The sequence below is a fragment of the Crocodylus siamensis genome, chromosome 1, assembly GCF_052110815.1.
Source record: "Crocodylus siamensis isolate JL-2025a chromosome 1, ASM5211081v1, whole genome shotgun sequence".
Classification (NCBI taxonomy): domain Eukaryota; kingdom Metazoa; phylum Chordata; order Crocodylia; family Crocodylidae; genus Crocodylus; species Crocodylus siamensis.
Window position 1 is genome coordinate 416,684,171 of NC_143395.1, and position 22,441 is coordinate 416,706,611.

At 47.5% G+C, this 22,441-nt stretch overlaps 1 protein-coding gene across 8 annotated transcripts in view; it reads right to left on the reverse strand.

The window, feature by feature from the left end:
* The window catches only part of FAM168A (family with sequence similarity 168 member A), a 343,456-nt gene that overhangs the window by 46,064 nt on the left and 274,951 nt on the right, over window positions 1–22,441 (reverse strand). For all 8 annotated transcript variants that reach the window (XM_090030790.1, XM_090030784.1, XM_090030783.1 and 5 more), the window contains one exon: window positions 16,668–16,748. In XM_090030790.1, coding sequence (XP_089886916.1) covers window positions 16,668–16,748 — 81 coding nt within the window. The remainder of the gene's footprint in view (window positions 1–16,667; window positions 16,749–22,441) is intronic.

The following is a 22,441-nucleotide window of genomic DNA, read 5'->3' on the forward strand; positions in this document are numbered from 1 at the left end:
TTAAATAATTTCCAGAAAAGTTTCTCCTGGGAGAGTGAATATCTGTACATGCTGACAATGCTGGGTGGCCACGGGTTGTCTGGGTTAGCCAGTTAGGGCTGCCTTATGTCGTTTGCTGCCAGGAGAGCTAAGGGAGCCTGCAGAGCGTACTGAGATGTGTGCACAGACTCCCCACCCCGCTGTACAGTGTCAGCACTGCAAGCCCTTCGGTCTTCAGGACCTCAGTATTCAAATGACTGTACGTGGGGCTCTGGGTAAGGTTTTCTACCACAAGTACAAACCTGGAAGAATTCTCCCAGGTTACTTGAATGTGTGGATGCAGCTGCAATCTGATAATGCTGCCACCTTCTCCCATGCTAGTCACCCTGACTAAGAGAAACTCCATGTTGTAGGGCACAGGACTAGGAGCAATGGCCTCCATCGGCTGCCAAGGAAATTTAAATTGGAGATTAGGAGGAACTTTCTGACTATGAGGGCAATCAAGGACTGAAACAGGCTGCCTACAGGGGTTGCGGACTCTCCATCCCTGGAAACTTTCAGGAGCAGGTTGGACAGACACTTGGTTGGATGGTGTAGTCAGGGACAATCCTGTCTGGAGCAGGGGGGTGGGTTAGATGTGACCCCAAAAAGTCTCTTTCCACACTACACTCCTATTATCTCACAAATACAAAGCAGGAATAAAAGTGGCATTAGCTACATAAAATGAAAATAAGAACAGCCTCAGTTGTAGTAGGTAGGGCAAAAATATGAAGAATATAGTTATTCCTATTTCAGTGATGGAATCATACCGAAGTCGGGCTGGAAGGGGATCATCTAGATGTCATCTAGTCCAACCCTCTGCCTGAGGTAGGACCATCCCTAGTCAAATGAACCTATACAAATTCATTGTCTAAACTCTTCGTACAACTATCATCAGCCCTGACGTAACACAAGACATAACAGTGTAACCTGCCACAGGTAAAGCAGAGGGACCGTGGTGGCTACTGTCTGCGTTAACACTCAAGAGATCGCAGGTTGAGGGCCGCGCCCCCTCTACACAGGAAGGCAAAGCCCCCTAAGTCCATACCAATCTGACCATGGGGTAATATTCTTTCCTGACCCCAAATACAGTGATCAGTCTGACCCAGAGTGGAGGGGCAATGCCCTTCAGCCAGGAGCGTTAAGTCCCAATGGGAGCATCAGCACACCCCATTTAAAATCCCCAGCTTTGGCTGCAGCCAACACCCAATGCCTCTGAACAATGCTTAAAAATACCTTGACCCGTGTAGCAGAAAAGTGGGGAGAGGGCAACTGGCAAAGCCCAGAAGCATGTCATAAAGACAGGTTAATTTAATAATGAATGATTACGCGGATTGTAACAGTCTCTGCTGAGGCATCCTATCCTGGCCACAGTTGGAGACAAGATATTGGTTTAGATAGACTGCTGAACTGATGTAATATTGCAGTTCCCAAGAGATATTCTCAGGGCAGAGGGGATACACAAACAATCAGCTCAAAGCAGGAGTCTCTCGACCTTTCCAGCCCTGCTTATCTAGCGCCGAGGTGCCGATAACCCAGCATCCTCAAGCACAGAGATACCAATCACAGCCCTTCTTGGTAAACTGGAAAAATAGCAGCAATATTGCTACATCCTTTGACATCTCAAGCACCAGCGCAGGCAGCCTGCCCCAAAGGGACAAACTTCAATGGTAGCTCCTGGGGATTGGCACACAGCAGAGAAAAACACCTTTGGCTACTGCATTGAGCGGGGAGCCAGAACCCCTGCCATTTGTTAAAGCAACTTTTGTGAATTAAGACTTGATTATCCCAGTTGTGCCACTGCATTCCTGACCCTCTAATAGCCGACTCTTTCTCTCTATTGAGTCCCCAATTAACATAGGCAGTTTGAAGGTTTCTGGACCTCCACCTGTCTGCTGAGTTTCTAGGCCTCTATAAGAAGCCTTCCTATAAGCAAGGCATGCACGTGGTCTCTATACAAAGCAGGGGCAGTGCTCGGAGCCATGAAATGTGAAGAAAAGGGTTTTATAGGCACTGGGACAAAATTCCCAGCAGTGACCTAGGTGCCCATGGCCCTTTTTCAGAAGTGACCTGGACATGGAAAAGACTTTGTCTAACTAGGTAGATCTACACCTCCTCCGTGGAGATCCTGGGACTGCTGCCAAGAACCTACCTCCACCCACTTCTACTCCACGCATAGGAAAATGGTGCGTGGTCACTTGTTAGGGAGTGCTCCAAGTGACGCTCCATTTGAAGCATGCCCCCGAGAGCGGTACTGGGTATGCTGCGGTAGGAGCAAGTGACTGGTGTTTATTCCTCAACAAAGGTCTCAGGGTCATGCAGGAGGAGATACAAATGCACTCACTGAAAGTCCATGGGATTCAGATGCTTACGTTGCTTTAGCAAACAGGACTTAGGGAATTTGTGCTGAGGTCAAAGTGAATTCTGTCTGACAAGCCCCTGCTCCTCTGTGCGCTTCCTATCAAATACTAGGCTCTTTCTTCTCTTCTGAATGAAGCATTAGGAATAGGTGAGGAATCGCTGACTGGCATATTGAAAGATAGTTTCATTCACACTAGCACTGCCATGTGTTTACTATACTGCAAGTATTTCAGAAATAAATGAGCTCTTCCTGTTTCATTAGCAATTCATGCTTCCTGGAAAATACCCATGAAAAAGAGTTCCTAGGTATATTAATGCAACAACAGAAATCCCTCGGGTTCACTAGGACACCTACGGATGCCCGAGTTTGTGAGTACTTTCTCCCATGTGGCTGTCTGCCTTTGTCAAAATACATCCGCTTTTAAATTCCTGCTCCTTGACACAGCTTCTCTCTTTAGTCTGTTCTTTGTTTCCTTCTCTTTACATATTCCAGTAACTGAGTCTCCTTTCCACTGGGTTTTATTAATTGCATAGCACACGTGGGGATGATCAGCCCAGGCTGAGTTCCAAGTGCTTGGTTAACTGGCTTGAAGTATGCGGCAGCCTTTCCAAAACCCACAAGCGGGACAGAAGGTTTTAGTTATTAGCTCCAGCCACAACTTCCTGTGACTGAATGAATTGAAAAGGTAAGTCTTCTTCTTCGGTAAAAAGTCCTCTTTGTCCCACGTCTCTGCCAGGGCCGTTGCTCCCTTGAATGAATACGGCTCTGAAAGGCTGGCATCCATCTCAACCTCGGACAGTCATTTTTCCTCCCAGGGGTGACTGTGCTGGGAAGACGGACAGAACTTCCCCAGACCTGGAGTCTGACTCTGCTGAAAGCCACCCTTATGTTTTAGCCCTTTGGCTACTGCAGGGGAGGGCACCTCATCTGGATGCAGGCTTTGGCCTTCCAGTGGTACAAGAGGAGGTGGTGCTCTCCCCTACCTTGGGGGTCTTCAAGAGGAGGTTGGATAGCTATCTGGCTGGGGTATTATGATACCAGCATTCGTTCCTGGCCAGGGCAGGGGGTCGGACTTGATCATGTGTTCAGGTCCCTTCCAACCCTGGAAACTATGAAACTATAAGAGCGGAGATGTGCATGTACTTGGGTGCTTCTGCATCCCATCTAGGCTGCTGTGCAGAAGGTTGCTTCCTCAACACCCATTTTCCTGGGGTTCCTTATCGTATCGTATCATAGACACATTTGCATTCTCTCCTGGTCTCACCGGCTCCTTCAGCATCTCTCAGACGCTCTGCCTCATCTTTCTATTTTTGCCCAGCAGCAGACCCTTCAACATTGACAGACACGTCTGCTAATTTGATCATTTTTGTATGCAATTCTGCTGCTCAATATAAACTGAGATCATGCCAGTCGGCTCCAGGATCCTATGCAATTAAATTCTGGCTCTGTGCACCATGCCTTTAAACTTATCTCTTCAATCTGCCTGCTGTCTAATGCCTGACCTGGCACGAGTAACAACCCGTAAAACATATCAGGCTTGGTGTCATCTTCCCAGAGGTCACCGCACCACCGAACCTCTACCAAATTCCCCTGTCGCCACTCCTCGTGAGCATTTAGGAAACTATGTCAATAGTATAGTTGCTGCTACAGTTGTTTAGAGCTGGCTTAACATTTTCAGATGGAATAATTCTCCAGCAGAAAATGTCCACTAAGTTGAAATCAAAGCTCTCCATCTGGATATACTGATTTCAGCAAAAGTTTGTTTGGGGGAGAAAAAGAGCCTGGAACAAAAAGTGTGTTGACCTTTCGAAGGCATAATACTCTCTCCAATTTTTCATTCAGCAATTATTTCATTTTCTGCTGTAATTTAAAAGAGAAAATATAATCATGACTATTCTTGTAAAATGGTTTTGTGTCTACCTCAAGAAACGGATGCAACCGAGCCCAATGGTGCTACAACCACATCTGGTTTCACGGTAAAGCGCCTTGCCCTCGAAGCAGAGAAGAGAGTTCAGAGGAAGGAAGAGAGGAATCCCAGCCTGTTGTCTACTCTCCCCTGAGGAAGGACCTGCAACTTCTGCAGATGGATCTATGGCTCAAGAACTGGACTCTTAAGTCAGCGCAAGACCCATCATGAGCCGAGGCAGAAATCATCCTTGAATTGCTGAGAGACTGCTAATTATAACAACTGTTCCACGTCATGGAAATGTAGCACCCAGAGGAACCTGCAACTACTTTCTTCATTGAAAACCTTGCTTTTGGGGCACATCTGACATCTTTTGGCTTTGTCTCGATTTGGAACGAAACCAGGTTTTGACACGTCTGAATGTCCTGTGGAAGAGAAATGCACTCTGGACAAGCTTTGCAACTGTTGGCTCCTGTTAACCTCCAACCAGAAACCCAACTGCTCCAAAATTTGGGGGCCAGTTACACCTGAAGTAGACAAACACACCACCCCATCACCAGGGGCCTCCTAAGCAAATGTTTTGCATCCCTTTGTCATATAGAGAATTGGACTCCTGCTGGCCTAGCTTTGTTGTTTCCAGCCAGCATTTTCCACTTCCAAGTCCAGTTCTCTTTGGACTTCAGGCCCCTGCATCCCAACTCACATCCAAACTAAGGTCACAGTCAACCTTCTCCCCCATGTAGTTTCCCATGCCCCTGCTTGACCATAACCTACCCAGGAATGGGAGCTGCTCCTGGGACACCTCCTCCTTGCTCTGCTTGGATTGTTGCTTCTTCTACTTGAGTATGAGTTCAGAAAGTCAACTCCTCCAGCCATTTAAGAGATCCATCAATATTACTGCAAACTTTCAGACTGTTTGCTCCATCTGGTCGACCATATAGAGGGCAGTCAGTCAGTATATGCTGGGCTGGTTGATCTCCTTCGCTACACGGGCACAATGGGGAGTATGTAAGGCCCATTTTATGTCTGGTTTTCTTGAAGGCTCCCTAGCCTGTCTGCGGTCAGTTCAGGTTTGCCCATGCCTTACATGGGAGTTTATGACCAGGAGGGTGAGGATGGTAGTGGTATGTCATTGTGTAGTAGGGTGTGGTTGTTATCCCATTGCTCTTCCCACCTCTTCTGGAGCTATGATGACAGTACGGTGTCTCCTGCTTCCTCTATGATTTCATAGATTTCATAGACATCAGGGCTGGAAGGGACCTCAGGAGATCATCGAGTCCAGCCCCCTGCCCAAAGGGCAGGAAGTCAGCTGGGATCAGAGGATCCCAGCAAGATAAGCATCCAATTTACTCTTGAAGGTGTTCAATGTAGGTGCTTGAACCACCTCCGCTGGCAGACTGTTCCAGACCTTGGGGGCTCGGACAGTAAAGAAATTCTTCCTTATGTCCAGCCTGAAACGGTCTTGCAGGAGTTTGTGACCATTCAACCTCGTCATCCCTTGGGGCGCTCTGGTGAACAAACGTTCCCCCAGATCCTGGTGGTCACCCCTGATAAACTTATAGGTGGCCATCAGATCATCCCTGAGCCTGCGCTTTTACAGGCTCAAGAGCCCCATGGCTCTCAGCCTGTCATCGTAAGATCTGCTTTCCTGACCTCTGATCATGTGCGTGGCTCTCCTCTGGACTCTCTCAAGCTTCTCCACATCCTTTTTAAACTGTGGAGCCCAAAACTGGACGCAGTACTCCAGCTGCGGCCTCACCAAGGCCGAGTACAAGGGGAGAATGACGTCCCGGGATTTGCTTGAGAAGCATCTATGGATGCACGCCAGCGTTTTGGTCGCTTTACTAGCTGCAGCATCTCATTGCAGGCTCATGTTCATCTTGTGGTCAATGATGACCCCCAAGTCTCTTTCCTCCATAGTGCTTACCAGCATAGCACTGCCGAGCCTATAAGGGTGCTGCAGGGTTTTCCTCCCAAGGTGGAGAACCTTGCATTTTTTGGTGTTAAACACCATCAGGTTCTCATCCACCCATTTGCTGAGCCTGTCCAGGTCAGCCTGGATCACCCGCCTGTCTTCTGGTGTGGATGTTTTACCCCAGAGTTTGGTGTCATCTGCGAACTTGGCCAGTCCACTCCTGACTCCAATGTCCACATTATTAATGAAGATGTTGAACAGTATGGGTCCAAGGACAGAGCCTTGAGGGACCCCACTGGTCACAGGACACCACGATGAGTGACTGCCATCAATTACAACCCTCTGGGTCCGACCATGGAGCCAGTTTCCCAGCCAGCGGATCATGGTGGACCCAAGGCCACAATTGGCCAGTTTGGCCAAGAGGTGATCATGGGATACCAGACTGAAGGCTTTTTTGAAGTCAAGATATATGACATCAATCTCTTCTCCCTTGTCCAGGTGATGGGTCACCTGGTCATAGAAGGAAATGAAATTGGTCAAGCAAGACCTACCCACAACAAACCCGTGCTGGCTATCCCTCAGGATGTTGGCCTCAGCTAGTCCATTAAGGATGGCCTTTTTAATAAACTTTTCTAAGATCTTCCCCAGGACAGAAGTCAGGCTAATGGGCCTATAGTTAGCCAGATCCACTCTCCTCCCTTTCTTGAAGATCGGCACCACATTGGCCTTCTTCCAGTCTTCGGGCACTACACCAGAGTGCCAGGAGTTTTCAAAGATCCGTGCCAGGGGCTGGGCTATGACGCTCGCCAGCTCCCTGAGTACCTGGGGTGCAGATTGTCAGGGCCGGCTGACTTGAAGGTGTCCAGCTTCTCAAGGTGTTCCTTCACGAGGTCAGCATTTATGGAGGACAGGGGATCTCCCTCACCCAGACCGCCCTGTCCTATAGTGGGCATGGGCGTCCCATGGGACTGATGAAAGACTGACGCAAAGTACCCATTTAATAGTTTGGCTTTTTCCTGGGCATCAGTTATCAGTTGCCCCATCTGGTTCAGCAGGGGTCCAATGTTGCCCTTGCTTTTCCTCTGGCTCCCCACATATCTGAAAAAGGACTTTTTATTGTCCTTGATGCTCGAAGCTAGTTGGAGTTCAGTTGCAGCCTTGGCTTTCCTGGTTTGCTCCCTGCAGGACCGGACCAGCGCAGAATAATCCTTCTTGGAGGTGAACCCCATCCTCCATCCTTTGTAGGCCTTTCTTTTTAGCCTCAGGAGGTCTGCTAGGCCCCTGGAGTGCCAGGGGGGCTGCAGTGCCCTCTTGCTACCTTTCCTCCGAGATGATGGAATAGACTTAGCTTGTGCACTGAGGATCGCTCCCTTGAGGAGCAACCACTCTTCTTGAACTCCCCTCTCCCTGGGGTCGTGGTCCCTGAGGGCCTGACTGACAAGCCTCCTGAGCTTGTCAAAGTCGTCTTTCCTGAAGTCAAGGACTTCCGTGTTGCTGACTGACTTGCCAGCTTTACGGCAGATGGTAAAGGTGATCAGCTCGTGGTCGCTGTCACCCAGCTTCCCATCGATCACTAGGTCGCCGTTAGGTCATCCCCAGTAGCCAGTACCCGGTCGAGCAGCGCTTTACCTCTTGTTGGCCCATAGACTTCTTGAGTCAGGTAGAGGTCATCCACGCACGAGAGGAAGCTTTGCGACCGCTCGGATTTTGCTGAGTGATCTTCCCACGAGATGTCCGGGTAATTGAAGTCACCCATGACAACCAAGGTCCTGGAGCAAGCGGCCTCAGTCAGTTCCCGGGCGAACTCCTGGTCGAGCTCAGGACTTTGGGTGGGAGGTCTGTAGTAGACTCCCACTGTTGTGTCCTCTGTGCCGCGTTCCCCATGAATTTTAACCCAGAGGGTCTCCAGGCGTCCACCCTGGTCGCCAACATCAGCTTGCAGGGACGTGTAGCTTTCCTTAACATGATATTACTGGCGGATACTGGGAGGGTTTTTCTGCTTCTTAGATGTTTCTGCATTGGGTATTTTTCAGTCAAGTCATGTAGTGGGTTGGGTTGTAGTCCTGTTGGGCTTTGGTTGCCAGGTCAAAGTATCCCAGCCCGCCTGATGTTTTGAGGGGGGGTTCCTGCCTTGGGTTGCTGCTGCTGAACTCTTTCTCCTCCTTGAAACTATCTAACAGCAAGCAGTCTCTCAGCCTCTCTTCACAACAGAGTTTGTTCTCCCAGCTATTCCAGTTGCAAACTTCTTCCTCCAAAATATGAAGCCTGAAGTGCTGCCCCAGCCACCCTGTGTGCCACATGCTGCAACACCTCCTGCATTACCACTAATTTCACTGGAGGGCCACACACTTTGTTCCTTCACTACGAGGAGCTGTGCACACTGGGAAAGGGGGGAGCATGTGAAGCCATTGCCTGTGATATGCAGGCAGAAACCTGGAGCACCAGTTGGCTTGGTGGGGGAGTGCATGTGTAAGGTGGGAAGGAGGGAGAGATGGGTTATGGGGTGTAACAGATAGCCCCCAACCCCTTCACTCACAGCGGCTTTGTTCTTGACTTCCTAGTGACTTGTCGGCCTGGACCCCCATCCCTCCTTCTTACCTGCCCCGGAAATCTACAGAACCCACCTTTCCCTGTTGCCAGGCCAATATCTGCAATGGTTGACCTGCGGGAACTAGGGTTGGTTATAACCAACCCTGTTCTCCCTCAGCATTATGTTCCTGCTTTCCGCTTCCCCTCACCACCATGTAAGAACTGCCATACTGTGCTGAACCACAGGTCCATCTAGCCAAATACCTTGTCTTCAACAGTGGTTAATAGCAGATGCTTTAGAGGAAATGGATAAGAAACAGAACATGTGTCAGACCCTCTAAGTCACCAGCAGTGGGTTATACCCCTACAGTGTATTTCATAGCTCCAGTGGACCCTGACCCTGACTACCCAGATGTCAGGCTAATCCCTTTCCGATCCTGGTTCTGCTACTGGCCTCCACAATGTCACGTGGCAACAAGTCCCCTATGCAAATTGTGCACTGCACAAAAGAGTATTTCTATTTGCTTATCCTAAACCTGCTGCCTGATAACTGCATTGGGGGCTCCCTAGTTCGTGAATTGAAACCTGGTGAATGACAACTATCATAGCTGCTTTTTCCATGCTCAGAACTGTATTGATCTCCATCATGTCCTCTGCCTTGGTCCTCTTTTTTCCAAGCAGAAGAGTCCCAGGCTTTTCAGTCTCCTTGCCTGGAAAATGTTCTGTATCTCAGATCACCTTTGCTTCCCCTCCCTGTAACTTTTCTAATTTTACCCTATCTCTTTAGAGTTGGGGTGCCCAGAAATGTACAGGGTACATGTGACGTGGGGCACCATGGATTTATATAGAGGCATGATCATGTTTTTCAGTTCCTTTCCTAATGATTCCTAGCATTTGACTTGCCTTTTTGCCACTGCTGCATATTGAGACTATGTTTTCTGAACTCTCTGCAATGACTCCAGGATACCTTTCCTAAGTGGTAACAGCCCATCAATCAGAAGGGTTTGGGTTATTTGTTCCACATGTGCATTACCTTGCAGTTATCAGTGTTAAATTGCATCTGCCACTTTGTTCCCCACTCACTCACTTTTGGGAGATCTTTCCTGTAAGTCCTCATCACCAGCATTGCCTCCGACTACCCACAATTGTTCTGCATCGCCAGCGTACTTTGCCATTTCACTATTTACTTGCTCTTCCAGATGACTTATGAATAAGCTGGACAGTGTCGGTAGCAGCACAGTGCCCTGCTTTCCAAGTTGAAATATAGCCATCTAGTCCTATCCTTTGTTTCTTAACTTTTAACCAGTTTTCAGCCCCTGAGAGGACCTTCTCTTTGTTCCCACGGTAGCTTTGTTTAAGAACCTTTGATGAAGAATCTTGTTAGAAGCCCTTTGAAAATCCAAGTGTACTCTCTCTTCTGGACCCCCTTATCCATGTGAATGTTGGCCTCTTCAAAGAGCTCAGGATGTTTGTAAAACACGACCTCCCTTTATAAAACCCGCGCTGACTTTTCCCCAGCCTATCACTTTATCCATGTAACGAATTCTATTCTTTTATTATAATTCTGCCAATTTGCTGGAAAGAGAAGTTAGGCATCTAAATTCATATTGCCTCCATATTGCCTCTGGGCTCTATTGCTCTTTCCTCACCCTACTTCCCCAAAACTAGTAGCTACTCCTATTTCTACTTGTCGACAGCAGTGGTTCTCAACTGGGGTGCCATGACATCCTTTCAAGAATGCTGCAGTACCAGACCAGGGCTCAGCAGGGAAGGGAGGTGGGCAGAGTGATTAAAAATCCTTTTTTTTTTTTAAATAAAAAATTGGATTTAAAAAAAATTTAATCAGATTGTTTTATTTAATCATATTTTTTGTTAAGACCCATATAAAGATAGTTTTAATTTAAGATATGTTAGAGCTCAAATATGTCATCATGGAATAGGGATTATAACTTTTAACTAAAGAATATTTGAGAAAATATATTCATGTAACCTCTTCAGAAAAGTTTTATAAATACGTCACAACAGGCCATGGACTGGGACTATATAAGGGGTCCAATCTTATGGGGTTCCCAGAGGCTCCTCTATAGATTAGTAAAGATTAACGAAAACCACTCTGCCCAATGGGACTCAGGGCTCAGTCTAGAAGATCCCATTAAGCATCTCTGTGATGCTTAGTTTCAGTTCTCACACTGTGGGTTTATGTCTCCAGAGATAACACCCTTAATAACAGCAGTGTATGGAGATGGGAGATGACAACCCTGGTGTCTCTCTGCAAGTTTGTGTACACAGAGTCAAGCCCTTACCTCTCTCTAAAAGTGCAAAGTTTCAAGAATTTAAATGAACAGAAGATTGTTGGGTGTGGAGTAGATCTGGGCAAGGAGGAGAAGTCTGAAGATAAATGCAAGGGGGGAGAGGCAATAAAAAAACAAAAGAGAAACATTTTGAGCGCCATATTCCAGAAGTCTTGAGGGATAAGTTTCTGAGTATACCCTCTCCATTGATTTGAGCTCTAGTGAGGGAATGGTATGGTAGAAAGGAAAACTTATCATGGCAGCAGGCCATGAAAGAGACCCAGTTTGGGAATATTTTAATGAAAGTTATATCAAACAACAAGAATGCACTTTTTGTAGAAAACAGTGATTAAATCGAGGTGTCCTGACCAGTGACTTCAATCATGTTTTAAATTGATTTGATTTAAATCAAATCCACCCTGGAGGGGGGAAAAACCAAATGAAGACGGGAGTGTCTGCTCCTGCTGCAGCTGCTTCCCTGTGCAGCCCTGTTTGTCCCTCCTGGAAACAGGCATGCAGGGCAGTCCTACCTGGCAGTGGCAGCACACTAAAGATAAATTACGGTAAGCTGTGACTTTATAGTAGTTCTCACCCAAGTGAATTCAACTTCAGGCAAGGTCTGAAGGGGTCCCTTGACCTGTAGAAATGCCACAAAGCAGAGCATAGGGCCTAGCCCTGCTCTACCAACTCTCTGTTTGCTGTAAAGCCGCTAGTGTTTGTACTTGCACTTGAAACCTCTTTTCTACACTCACCCCCATCCTTTCCTGAACAATGCCCCCTTCCCTGAGCTCAGGGCTACCATACCCCAAGGCACTGAACTGCTGCTCATACCTCCCATCATGCCACAAATACTGCTGGGGCCATTTTGCCTGTCTCCTCTCCTTACTCCAGTAGCACATTCAGCCAAGTCCTGTGTGTCCCAATGCTAATCACTGATGCAGACAGCTCTGGGTCACTGTAGGTTTGTAGGTTCTTCCTCCTGTTACAGCCTCTTCCTTACACTGCCCCCTAGTCAACAACTGACCATAAGTGTCCAGCACACAGGGAACTGTAATTCATCATTTATGGTTGTATTTCAGCTGCTGCTTGTTCCCTAAATAATTACAGAGGATTTAAAGCTAAGCCAAAAAGCAGCAGCATGGGTTTGTGACCCCTCCTGCTTTGCTGGGCTATATGGAAGGCTTCTGACAAAAAAAAAATTCCCCCAAACAACATTTTTTATACTAGAAATTTAGATTTGGCAAACCCAGGATAATTACAGGCCCAGAGAACAGTTGACTTCATGATGTCACAAGCAATCAAAAGCTGAACAATGCAGATGCAACTGACTTTTTAGTCAAGAGTGTTTTATTCCCTTCCACCAATACTTCCTAACGGCAATGCCTACTCAGAGTTTGCTAAAGTTTCAACAAAGTCTTCAGTTGTTTACTTTAAAAAAAAATCCTCAGGACCATCAATAAATCACCCACTCGACTCAGGAAACTCTCATTCCCCAGCCTCAAAGTGTGCACATAATTTTTTCCAGCTTTCTTCACAAAGAAGTGACCAAAGCCACCATCTCACATCGTAAGAAATCTTTTCCAGCTCACTGCTAGGGAACTGCCACTGGGGATGAAGTAGGTGAAGGGATCACTGCCACGGCCTAAAAAGCAACATGTTACAAATATGGCAGTGAGTGTGGCACAGTCAGGTGCTGTGGCAACCGGTCCCTGTGTGAGGAGGTAAGCCCCCTTCTCCTCCACCCCACACCCACTCCAGCTACCCTAGTGCCAGCAGCTGGTGGCCCTCAGGACTGCCACCATTGCTGCCCTTCCCTGCTTGGCAGCCCCTGTGCCAGCCTGGCCTCCCATCCCTCCCTGAGTGTGCTCTGCCGCAGGTAGGTGATCATGGGGCTGCAGCAGCACTTTTGAACCCAGCTCATCCCACTCACTCTCAGGGCTCGCAGGAGGGGCCATGGAGGCAAATGGGTTCAGTCACAGACAATGAGGGTGGGAAAGGACCCCAGGAGGTCACATCTAGTCCAACCCCTGCTCAAAGCAGGACCAGCCTCAATTACATCATCCCAGCCAAGGCTGCGTCTCAAAAACCTCCAAGGATGGAGAGTCCACCACTTCTCTGTGTAACTTGTTCCTAACCTCCTAGTGAGAAAGTTCTTCCTAATATCCAACCTCATCTTCCCTTGCCGCAGCTTGAGCCCATTGCTCCTGGTTCTGTCATCTGCCCCCACTGAGACCAGTCCAGCTCCGTCCTCTTTGCAGCCCCCCCTGCAGGAGTTGAAGACTGCTATCAAATCCCCTCGGTCTTCTCTTCTGTAGTCACCAGTGTATGAGATTTGTAGAGGAGCAAGCTGGCTGGCAGGGTTCCTCCCAGGTACAGACCGGGGGGCGGGGAGAGGGCAAATGACTGAAAGAGCAAGCCATGGTGAGGTGAGGTCCTGCCCCCAAAGCCATCACTTGGCACCAGGTAGACCAGCGGTTCTCGCCAATTTTAGCCTCATGGCTCCCTCCACAACTTTTGTGAATTTAGATTCTCACTCGGTGACCGGGTGCTATTAAATGGGGGGCCTGGAGGCTAAAAAGGTTGAGAACCAACTGGGATAAGAGTACATGCTTAACAAATAGTGTTACAAAGGGACATTGCATCTTCTTATGCTATGTGAAATACAGGACACAAAGCCAAGCAACAAAGAAAACAGACACTGAGCCCCTTGCTTGGTCACTAGATTCTGCCATCCCTAGCTGCAACAAGTAGTCCTCTACTCTAGGGAATAGCTCCACTGAAGTCAGACTGGCTGCAAAGAAAGAGCAATAAAATGCTTTCTTCAACTGGGGCCAACGGGAAATCTTCCTCTGGCACCCAAACCAGCATGGCTTGAGGAAGGACTTTAAGGTTTGGGCTCCCAGTGCATGAAAACAAGTGGTTTATTCAGCAGAGAAACTTACTCTGGAATAGCGGAAATGGCTCCCAGTAGAACCTCATTACTTTGCGCTGTTCGGACAACCTGTTCGGAGTGACTGAGTTTGCCAATTAGCAGTTACGCAAATGCACATGGACGAGGAAGCATAATCCGTCACAGGACAGATTTTGCTCACTTCTGACAGCGCAGTTCTGCCTTAACTCTTTATAATCCTACCTCAGACAATTTCTTAGAGAGGAAGGAGGGTTCAGTGATCAGGGCACTGGCCTAGGACTGGAGAAACCTGGGTTCAGTTTCCTGCTCCACCACAGACTTCCTGCCTGACCTGGTGCAAGTCCCTGAGTACTTGTCTCTGTGGGAGGTTATTCCACAGTAGCTATTTCAGATGAACTAATCCTGATCAATTCCCAGTGTAATCAATGTTGTTCCAGAATAAGTGTCTCCAACTGGGTGGCATTCAGGAATAGTTTTTGTGCTTTAATTCAGACTCTCCCTAATCCAAATTAATTAATAAGTGTAGATAAGCCCTAAATACCATATTTAGTCCCATATGACACACACCTTTCCAAAATCAGGGTACATGTCCTAAGCGGGGAAGGTGATTTTCTTCACCGGAATAGAAGCACGGAGATGGTGTGCTGCAAAATGCCTGCTACTTCTCTCTGACACAGCAAGCAGAAAGGGCAGAATCCAGTTTTAACATTTTCACAGTTGCTGTCGAATTGGCAGCAGCTTTTGGCTGAGAAGCCAAAAGCTGCTACTAATTTGGCACCCGCTGTGAAATGGTTAACACTAACTTCTGCCTGAAAAAGCCAATGAGCTCCTGCGTGCAGCCAACCATGATTCTGGAAAAATCTTCTGCATTCGACTTTCCAAAAACCAAGTGTGCATCTTATTTAGGGGCACATGCAATAATATGGAAGAAGACAAGATAGCAGCTGGAAACAGGCAGAAGCTACATGGAGACAAGTGGCAGTCTTAGCACATTAGCAACCTAGCCCTGGTGATGTTTTCCAGGCATTATGCCAAAGGCAAGTTTTAAGGAGGCTTTTGAAAGAGAAAGTTGAAATGGTTTATAGGAAGTTCCTCATGTCTGTGGGGCAGCATGAGGGATGAAGGGACTTTAATAAGCAAGTGGCTGACAGGGGCAAGCAACACTGGCTGACTTGTGGTATGAGCAGTCCCTTGCTGGTGAATGAGGGACAGGTCAGGTGGAAGGAGGCCACAAAGAGCCTTGGAAACGAAGGCTGGCAGCTCATGGTTCATGCAGTGCAGAAGAGGGAGTGGGGATGCACAGAGTGGGTGACAAGGTCGGAGCACTGGGCTGGGGGAATGGTCTTCGCAGCCATGTCCTGGATGGACATGAGCAGAGCAAGGCTGCATTCATAAGGGGTAGAGAGGAGGATGTTGAAGCAATTGAGACAAGGGAGGCTGGATGAGAGTCCTCCCCATGCAGATGGACAGAAAAGGCTGTAGCACAGAGGTGCACACAGAGAGGATTGGCAAGGCTTCGATGGAGGAAAGGTCTAAGTTGAAGGGGATGCACAGGTTACAGGCCCTACTGATTGGGTTATGACAGTCCCCAGGCAGGGACTGGAATAAAGAGCCACATTCAGCTTGAAGTGACAGCTACTACTCAAGGCAAAGAGACAGACTGAGACAGTAACTTGGACAGGAGACAGGTTTGAAGCAGAACTGTTGATCTGTGAGATGTCAACGCAAGCATGGATTGTGGCTTGTGTTCATGAAGAGGGACACCCGGAAATAAGATGTCAGGGGGAGAGAAGGGGAGCAAGGACGGAGCACCCCATGGAGTCTCCAGAGATGGCTGGAAGCAGGATGAGGAGGAAAACCTGGAGAGAATGACTGGAGAGGCAGGAGGAGACCCAGGAGAAGACAGAGCCTCAAAGACCAAAGGGGAGGGATAAGATGCTGAGAGCATGACAGGCTATCAAAAGTGGCTGGCAAGCCAAGGAGGCTGTGCAATGCAGAAGAGCTTCTTAGCCTTGGCTGGAAAGGTCATCAGACAATATGTGGACGGCAAGGTATGGGGAAGGCTGACACGGACCTGGAGGAGAGGAACTCCAGATAGCTATTATTAACAGCACGTTCAACGAGCTCAGAGATGAAGAGGGAGCTGGAAGGACTGTTGGAGGGGCAGGCAGAGTCAAAGCCTGGTTTGGGCTTCCTGTCAGAGGAAAGAACTATGTAATATGAAAAGAAAGAGCGAGAGACGAGTATGAGAGCAAGGAGGAGCATAAGGGAGGGGATGACAGTTGCCAAGTGAGAAATCAGCAGACAGTGGGATGGAGTCACGGGGGACTTTGAAAAGGAGCATTAGCATATCGCCCACATCTGCGACGGGAGGAAGAGAGGCGCCTAGGACGAAGAAGGGAAGGCAGCCCAAGGGCCGGGGCCAGCGCAGTCCGTAAATACAGTGGAGACTGAGAGGCGCTTAAACACGACGGCAATGGGGCCCATGTAAACACTGCAGATTAGACTAGAGAGGAAGTGTGTACCTCACCCCAGGGACTGCAACATGTTCTGTGGTGCATTCTGGGGAAGGAAAGCTGCATTAGTAATGGGAGAGCTTACTACAGCCTCCACGCTACTACTTATTTGTTGAACCCCATGGAGACAGCTGGCTTTCATGTGCCAAAAAACCAAGGAGCAAGTGAGTTTCTCCCACATCTTGCTGAATAATTTCCAGAACAGAGACTTGTTTTTACCTGGGGCGTAGCCAGGGCTGCTGGTTGGATACATATTTGGGTTGTAGGCAGGGGCAGCTGCGGGATACCCAGTTGGATAACCTGCAATGAAAAGGAGAGAGACGTTACACTGCTGTCAACAACAGTCAGGAAAAAAAATCAGGAGAGAATAACCTTAGAAGAAAAATAAAACTCTCTGTAAATGTACACGTCATCGGCAGAGGTTTTGGAGCAGAAAATGTATTATTGGATGGGCCATGTTGAGAACAGGGGTGTGTTCAATACAATCTGTAGAAAACTACCAAGAAAATACATAAGTTGAAGGAGTCTGATGATGACAAACCGGAAGTGGATTCAAAAGATGTTCATTGGCTGCTTTTGTGGACATATTAATGATCTCCCAGGACAAGTTCAAGAGAAGAGCCACACATCCGAGCCCACGGTTTGCTACATGGATAATCACTGAACTTAAAAGAACAAAACTCAAGCGAGGAAACATTGCTACCACCTCTTGCTGATCCAGGGGGTGTGGTGCTGTGAGCCGAGGGCGCTCTGCCTCTTACTAGAAATCTCCATGTCACGACGTGCCCCCGCACACAATACATGTATCCAGCAGCACGTGCATCTGTCAATAAACCACTCTTTTAGTGTCGGGTCTCCTTTATCCAATCAATTAATGATAATCCCTGGAGTTCAAACCGTTGGGGGTTATTCTTGGTTTGGTTTTCACCGCCCACAACTGTTTTACAGATCTGGTTTGGTACCGCTCAACACAATTGCCTTCTTTCTTCCCTTTGCACTCACTATATCCCTCCTACAGTTTCAATGAGTTGGGCGTTCTTTGCTTCCTGCTGCTGAGTGGAGCTGCGCAGCGTTTACCAGCGGCGACCATTTCCTCGGTCTCTCTAGGTACTTAAGTCGCCCCCTTCCTATGACAGATACAGGTCAGAGTGGGACAAAGTCAATCCTAGGTGGTCTCCTATGTCAGAGTAGACTGGAGCCAGTAATAATAAGGCCCACATCAGAGATCCAAATCAATCTTTTTGCATTAAACAAAACCAAAATTACTGCTTCCTTCCCCGGTTGGTCCCACTGTTAAACCCCCAGCCGTGTTTTCATACCCCGCGTGGCTATGCTTGCACTGTTAAACCTTCTGCAATCTAGGTTTCTAAAATTTGGCCTCCAGAACTAATCCGAGTGCCGCGAAGATGTTTTTTAAAGGTAATTTGAATGCATCTAATTCAACAATCATGACCATTCTACTGGAATAAATGATTGTATGTTTTACCCTCTCATTTTCATCAGTGTTACATTTGGCTTCTAAATCAGGTTAATTAAAAATTGCTGTAGTTAAGGCTGGATATGCTGTAGCTTAACAGCTCCCCCCGCTGCCCCGCTAAATATAAAACCTATGTTGCTGATGTGCTTGGGCATACACAGGGTTTTAGCAATCAAGCAGCAATTTGGCATGTTATTTATAGATCCAGTGATTGCACACATCGCCTTAATGATGAAGACCCTAAGTCAAAAATATCCACATTTCATCTCCTGTTCACTGGATTTTTTTTTTTGAAGCGTCTTTTCTCCCTCCAGGTTGCTAATGGCCATTGGTACCGACTTTTTCTACGCCTAAAGCCCAGCCCCTGAATACACTGAGCTGGAAACATCTTCCATTACTAGAGCCAGATGGGATCCCCAGCATCATGGCTGTGCAGAAGAGAGGACCAGTGCCATCTCTGTACCACTGACCCATTTTTTTCTGCCATGAAAGGAATCAAGAGAGGGGACATCGATTATGCTCCTTATAACTGGAGACAAAACACGACGGACCAGACTCTGTTCCATCTATTAAGTGCACACATGGACATCGATGCCTAAATGTGATCCTATTCCATGCTGCTCATGTCCCTGAAAAGACCTTAAATACATCTACTTTTGCAGCACACCATCATCTTTGCTTTTCAAATAACTCACAAAAAAGCAGAAAGTAAGAAGAAAACCCATCCACCTTCTGCATTAATGTTTTTTCAGGGACTTGAGCAGAGCGGAATAGGATGACACTTAGGCACCTAAATCCACTTCCACACCTAATAGGGAGAAAAGGAGCTGGTCCCCAGAAGTTAACTGAGATGGCTGGCATGATGATGAGGAGGAGGAGCTGCAGCTGAAGCAGGCTAGGAGAGAGAAACCCCCAGGACATACTGTCCACGTCAAACCCTTTTCAGTACGTTCACCCCCGGTGGGAAGCCAGTGAGACCATGGAAGCTCCTCCTGTGACACCTGGAGCCTTTTGAATGTATTTATGGTCATTAGATATTTCTTGTTAATTAGGCTCCTTGCCCTAAGAACAGCATATGATGTCCAATCTCCTTCACCTACGTCTTTTTTGACCAAAAGCATTGAGCAGGGTTGGCTCTGGAGACCTTTCCATCGCTCCCTTTCCTTACACTAGGTCAGGCTAAGGCAAGGCAACACATTGGAAGGGTCTAGTGCAGGACTACGTGAATTGAAATACAGCCTAAATGCATCCCTTAGGGTGAATTCAACCTGTATAGCACATGTGAAAGACCAGGGTGTACCAGGTGTATAGACTTCAGTACCACAGCCTTCCTCCTAATCAAAGCAAGAGCTCAGAGGCCAACAGGGGTCGGGTCAGATTCCCTGACCTCTTCAAGACAGTCTGTGATATGTTCAGCCTCAAATGGCTGGAGCAGGAATTTGCAACACATGTGGAAAGCCCCACGACCTAAATAAAACAGGCCAAAGTCAAATACACCAGAGCACTTGTACTTCAGTTCCTATATATGAAAAATGTGACCTGTGTTTTTGTAGCATTTTATTGAACTGTCTGAAGTCTTGTGGGCCTGTTGACAGACCTTTTTTTATGGATGTCTCGAAAAAAAGATCTTTTCAAATAAACCAGGATTCAGTGAAAGAGGCCAACGCATGCAGACATGGAGTGTGGATGGACTTTCGTTCTGTTCTTCCCCCGCCCCAATCACACGTAGTTTGCTACTGTGCGAGTCGACCTCCCACAAACTATTATTGCCTCTGGTTGATTTAAGGAAAGACAAGGGAAAACTGTCAGGGATTTGCCCCAACTGATAAAGTGGTAAAAAGGGGTCAGAACGGGAAGCAGCAGAGGTTTTTTGTGGGTATTGGGGCAATTCTCCACCCCTAAGCAGTGAAAATTCATGTGTTGGAGTCACAACAGCTGGCAACACTGCGGTGACATAGCTTTGTTCTGGTTTTCCCATTGACTTCCTAAGACTGTTCCCCTGCCATCCCAGCTCCATCTCTCCATCCACTTAGACTCTGATCCCACAAGGACAAGTGTAGGTGGGGAAAACTGCCACCTCCGTCTGAAACCACAGCGACTGTACTGAGCCTCCGGCTGGGATCGGGGCTCTAGACTTTTTCTTTGGGGCCAGTGAATGTCTTTTGCTGTGCTGGCAGCCAGTATAGCACCCATGATAAAATGTGAGTGCTAAGAGAATTTGGGGAGATGTCAAGCAACATCTATTAGAGAAGAAAAAAAGATTTTTTCCCCTTTTTTAAAAATTTTCAGTATAGATCAGACTAAAAATTAATCCACAATCAATAGACCTGTTCATTTAACAGTCTCTCTGCGGTAGACTTCTGCCACTATGAATCTGAAAAACACTAGCTGAACTGGCTTGAAAATCCTGATGTAACAACCAGATGAATAAAATGAAAAGCACTCCGGCCTGTGGTACTTACTCGAGGATGTATATTAAAGCTGCCTTTATTTTTCATGGATTTCTAAATGTTTCTATAAAATGATTACCGTCTCTGCTCTTCATTATGCTTTCCTGTGCAATGCTGCCTTTGATTAATGGTTCCTAGGCCATAGCTTCTGACCATCCTAATCCCCCCATTTTGCATAACTTAATATGTGTACCTTGTGGAAACACAAAAAGAAAAAAGAAGACAGTTCAGGCAATAAATTATAATTGCTGCCGAATACAGCCTTTTGACCGTCTTCAAGCAAAAGGAGTGGCGCTGTTTAGCTCCATCCCGGAAAATTATACCCAGATTGCTCATGAACAAGGAGCCTGCTTATATTTCCAGCCATATAGTTTCCTGTCTATATGCTTTCAGTTGTATTCACATGTACATATGAGAGCAATGCTGGGAGCCTGTAATTTCCCCTTCTGCTCAATGCAATGCTGTATTGAAGATGCGTCCCTTTGCATTCTGGTGCCCTTTGACGCTGCTCCTTACTCCTTCTGGGATGGGTTGTGCCTCTCCTACCATTTCTTAAGTGGCTACTGCAGTGGTTCTGCACGTCAGAAATGGGGAAAACACTGAGAAACTGGTGGAGATCAACAGAAAAGACTGAGCAAGTGAAAGGCTGGGTTAAATATGCATGGCTCCGCTATGTGACAACAGACCACGAGGAGGAGGGCTTGTAGACTTCACAGAGGCAGTAAGGAAGTGGGTTTTAAGAAGGGTCAAAGGTTAGTGTGCTGCTACCCTTCCTTCATTTACTTAAACATTTATAAATCACAAATCTATCACACAACTCAGTAGCACAGAGTCCGCAATTGAGATTCTCCAGGCCACCGCTTCCTCCGCATCCTTCGGTCAACACGTAAGGAGAAGCCTGGGAGAGCAGACTGGCTTTGCAGAGCAGCACGCTCAGGCATTAACGGACTAGGGGAGGGAGATAAAGTCTCATGGGAAGCCATTCGCTTGGAAGACGCCGTCTTCAGCCCTCCACCTCTGGAGCTGAGGGCACCATGTGAGGGATCAGAAAGCATGCAGAAGCAACGTGCTGTGCGCGGCATGGCCTTTTGCCCTTGCTGAAGGTTGAGTACTCGTCAAGGGTTGCAGCAATGCAGGCACAGGTGACGAGGGCATGGACAGCCAAATCAGACAGCCACGTCAGAAAGACAAGGTCAGAACATCCTGACCAGGAACGGATGGAAGAAAGCGCCACCTCGACCTCCAGAAACAGCAGAGCCTCCAACAAGCTGAGCACGAGGAGGAAAACTTCCTTGGTCTCTTATAGTTTTGTGTCTTTCCCCTCCACCCCTTGAACTGCCAACCTTGTTTTGGCCGGTCTTACTTGGATTGAGCATCGGGCAGCTAATTCCCAGGCCAAGGCCATGCCTCATTTCCCCGGGCACTGGAAAAACGACCACGTTCCCTTTGGGACTGATGAGAACTAGAGCTAGAGATAATGATATCAATATACTGAAGGAACCAAGCCATCCCACCTCGCCTTGTCCTACAATGCCTCCCAGACCTCCTAAATAGAAAGGATGGTGGAGCAGCTTAATGAACAAGAGCTTGGTAAATGGGTGACCTACCGAATCATTCAACGGCAACTGCTGCCATGGACATGGGAAGTAACTGAGCTCAGGAGGAGCCAAGTCCCGTAACAATATTCCCTAAATACTGAGGATTACTGACCTCTGGAGCAGGCTTGCTAAAACCAGAACCACAAACTCAGCCACCAGAGACATTAAAAAACCAGACCAGATCCTTGAAAATTTTCAGTGACCCTGCACTAATGGAGGAGTCAGTAAAACAGTCAGGCTACAGTCAGGTTCTCACAGATCTCATCTCTGGAAGGATGTAACTACAGCTTTACATTATGGGAAATATTTGCAGGACACCTAAATGAATTAAAACTCTACACAGCATTAATATCAAGTGGAATTAGGATACCTAAGGTGACTTGGGAGCCTTTGAAATGTCTATCCCAAGTCTCCCTGCCCAACTGGAAATTCGAGTTGCAGTTCTGCAACAAAAGGAGCCCGTTTGTG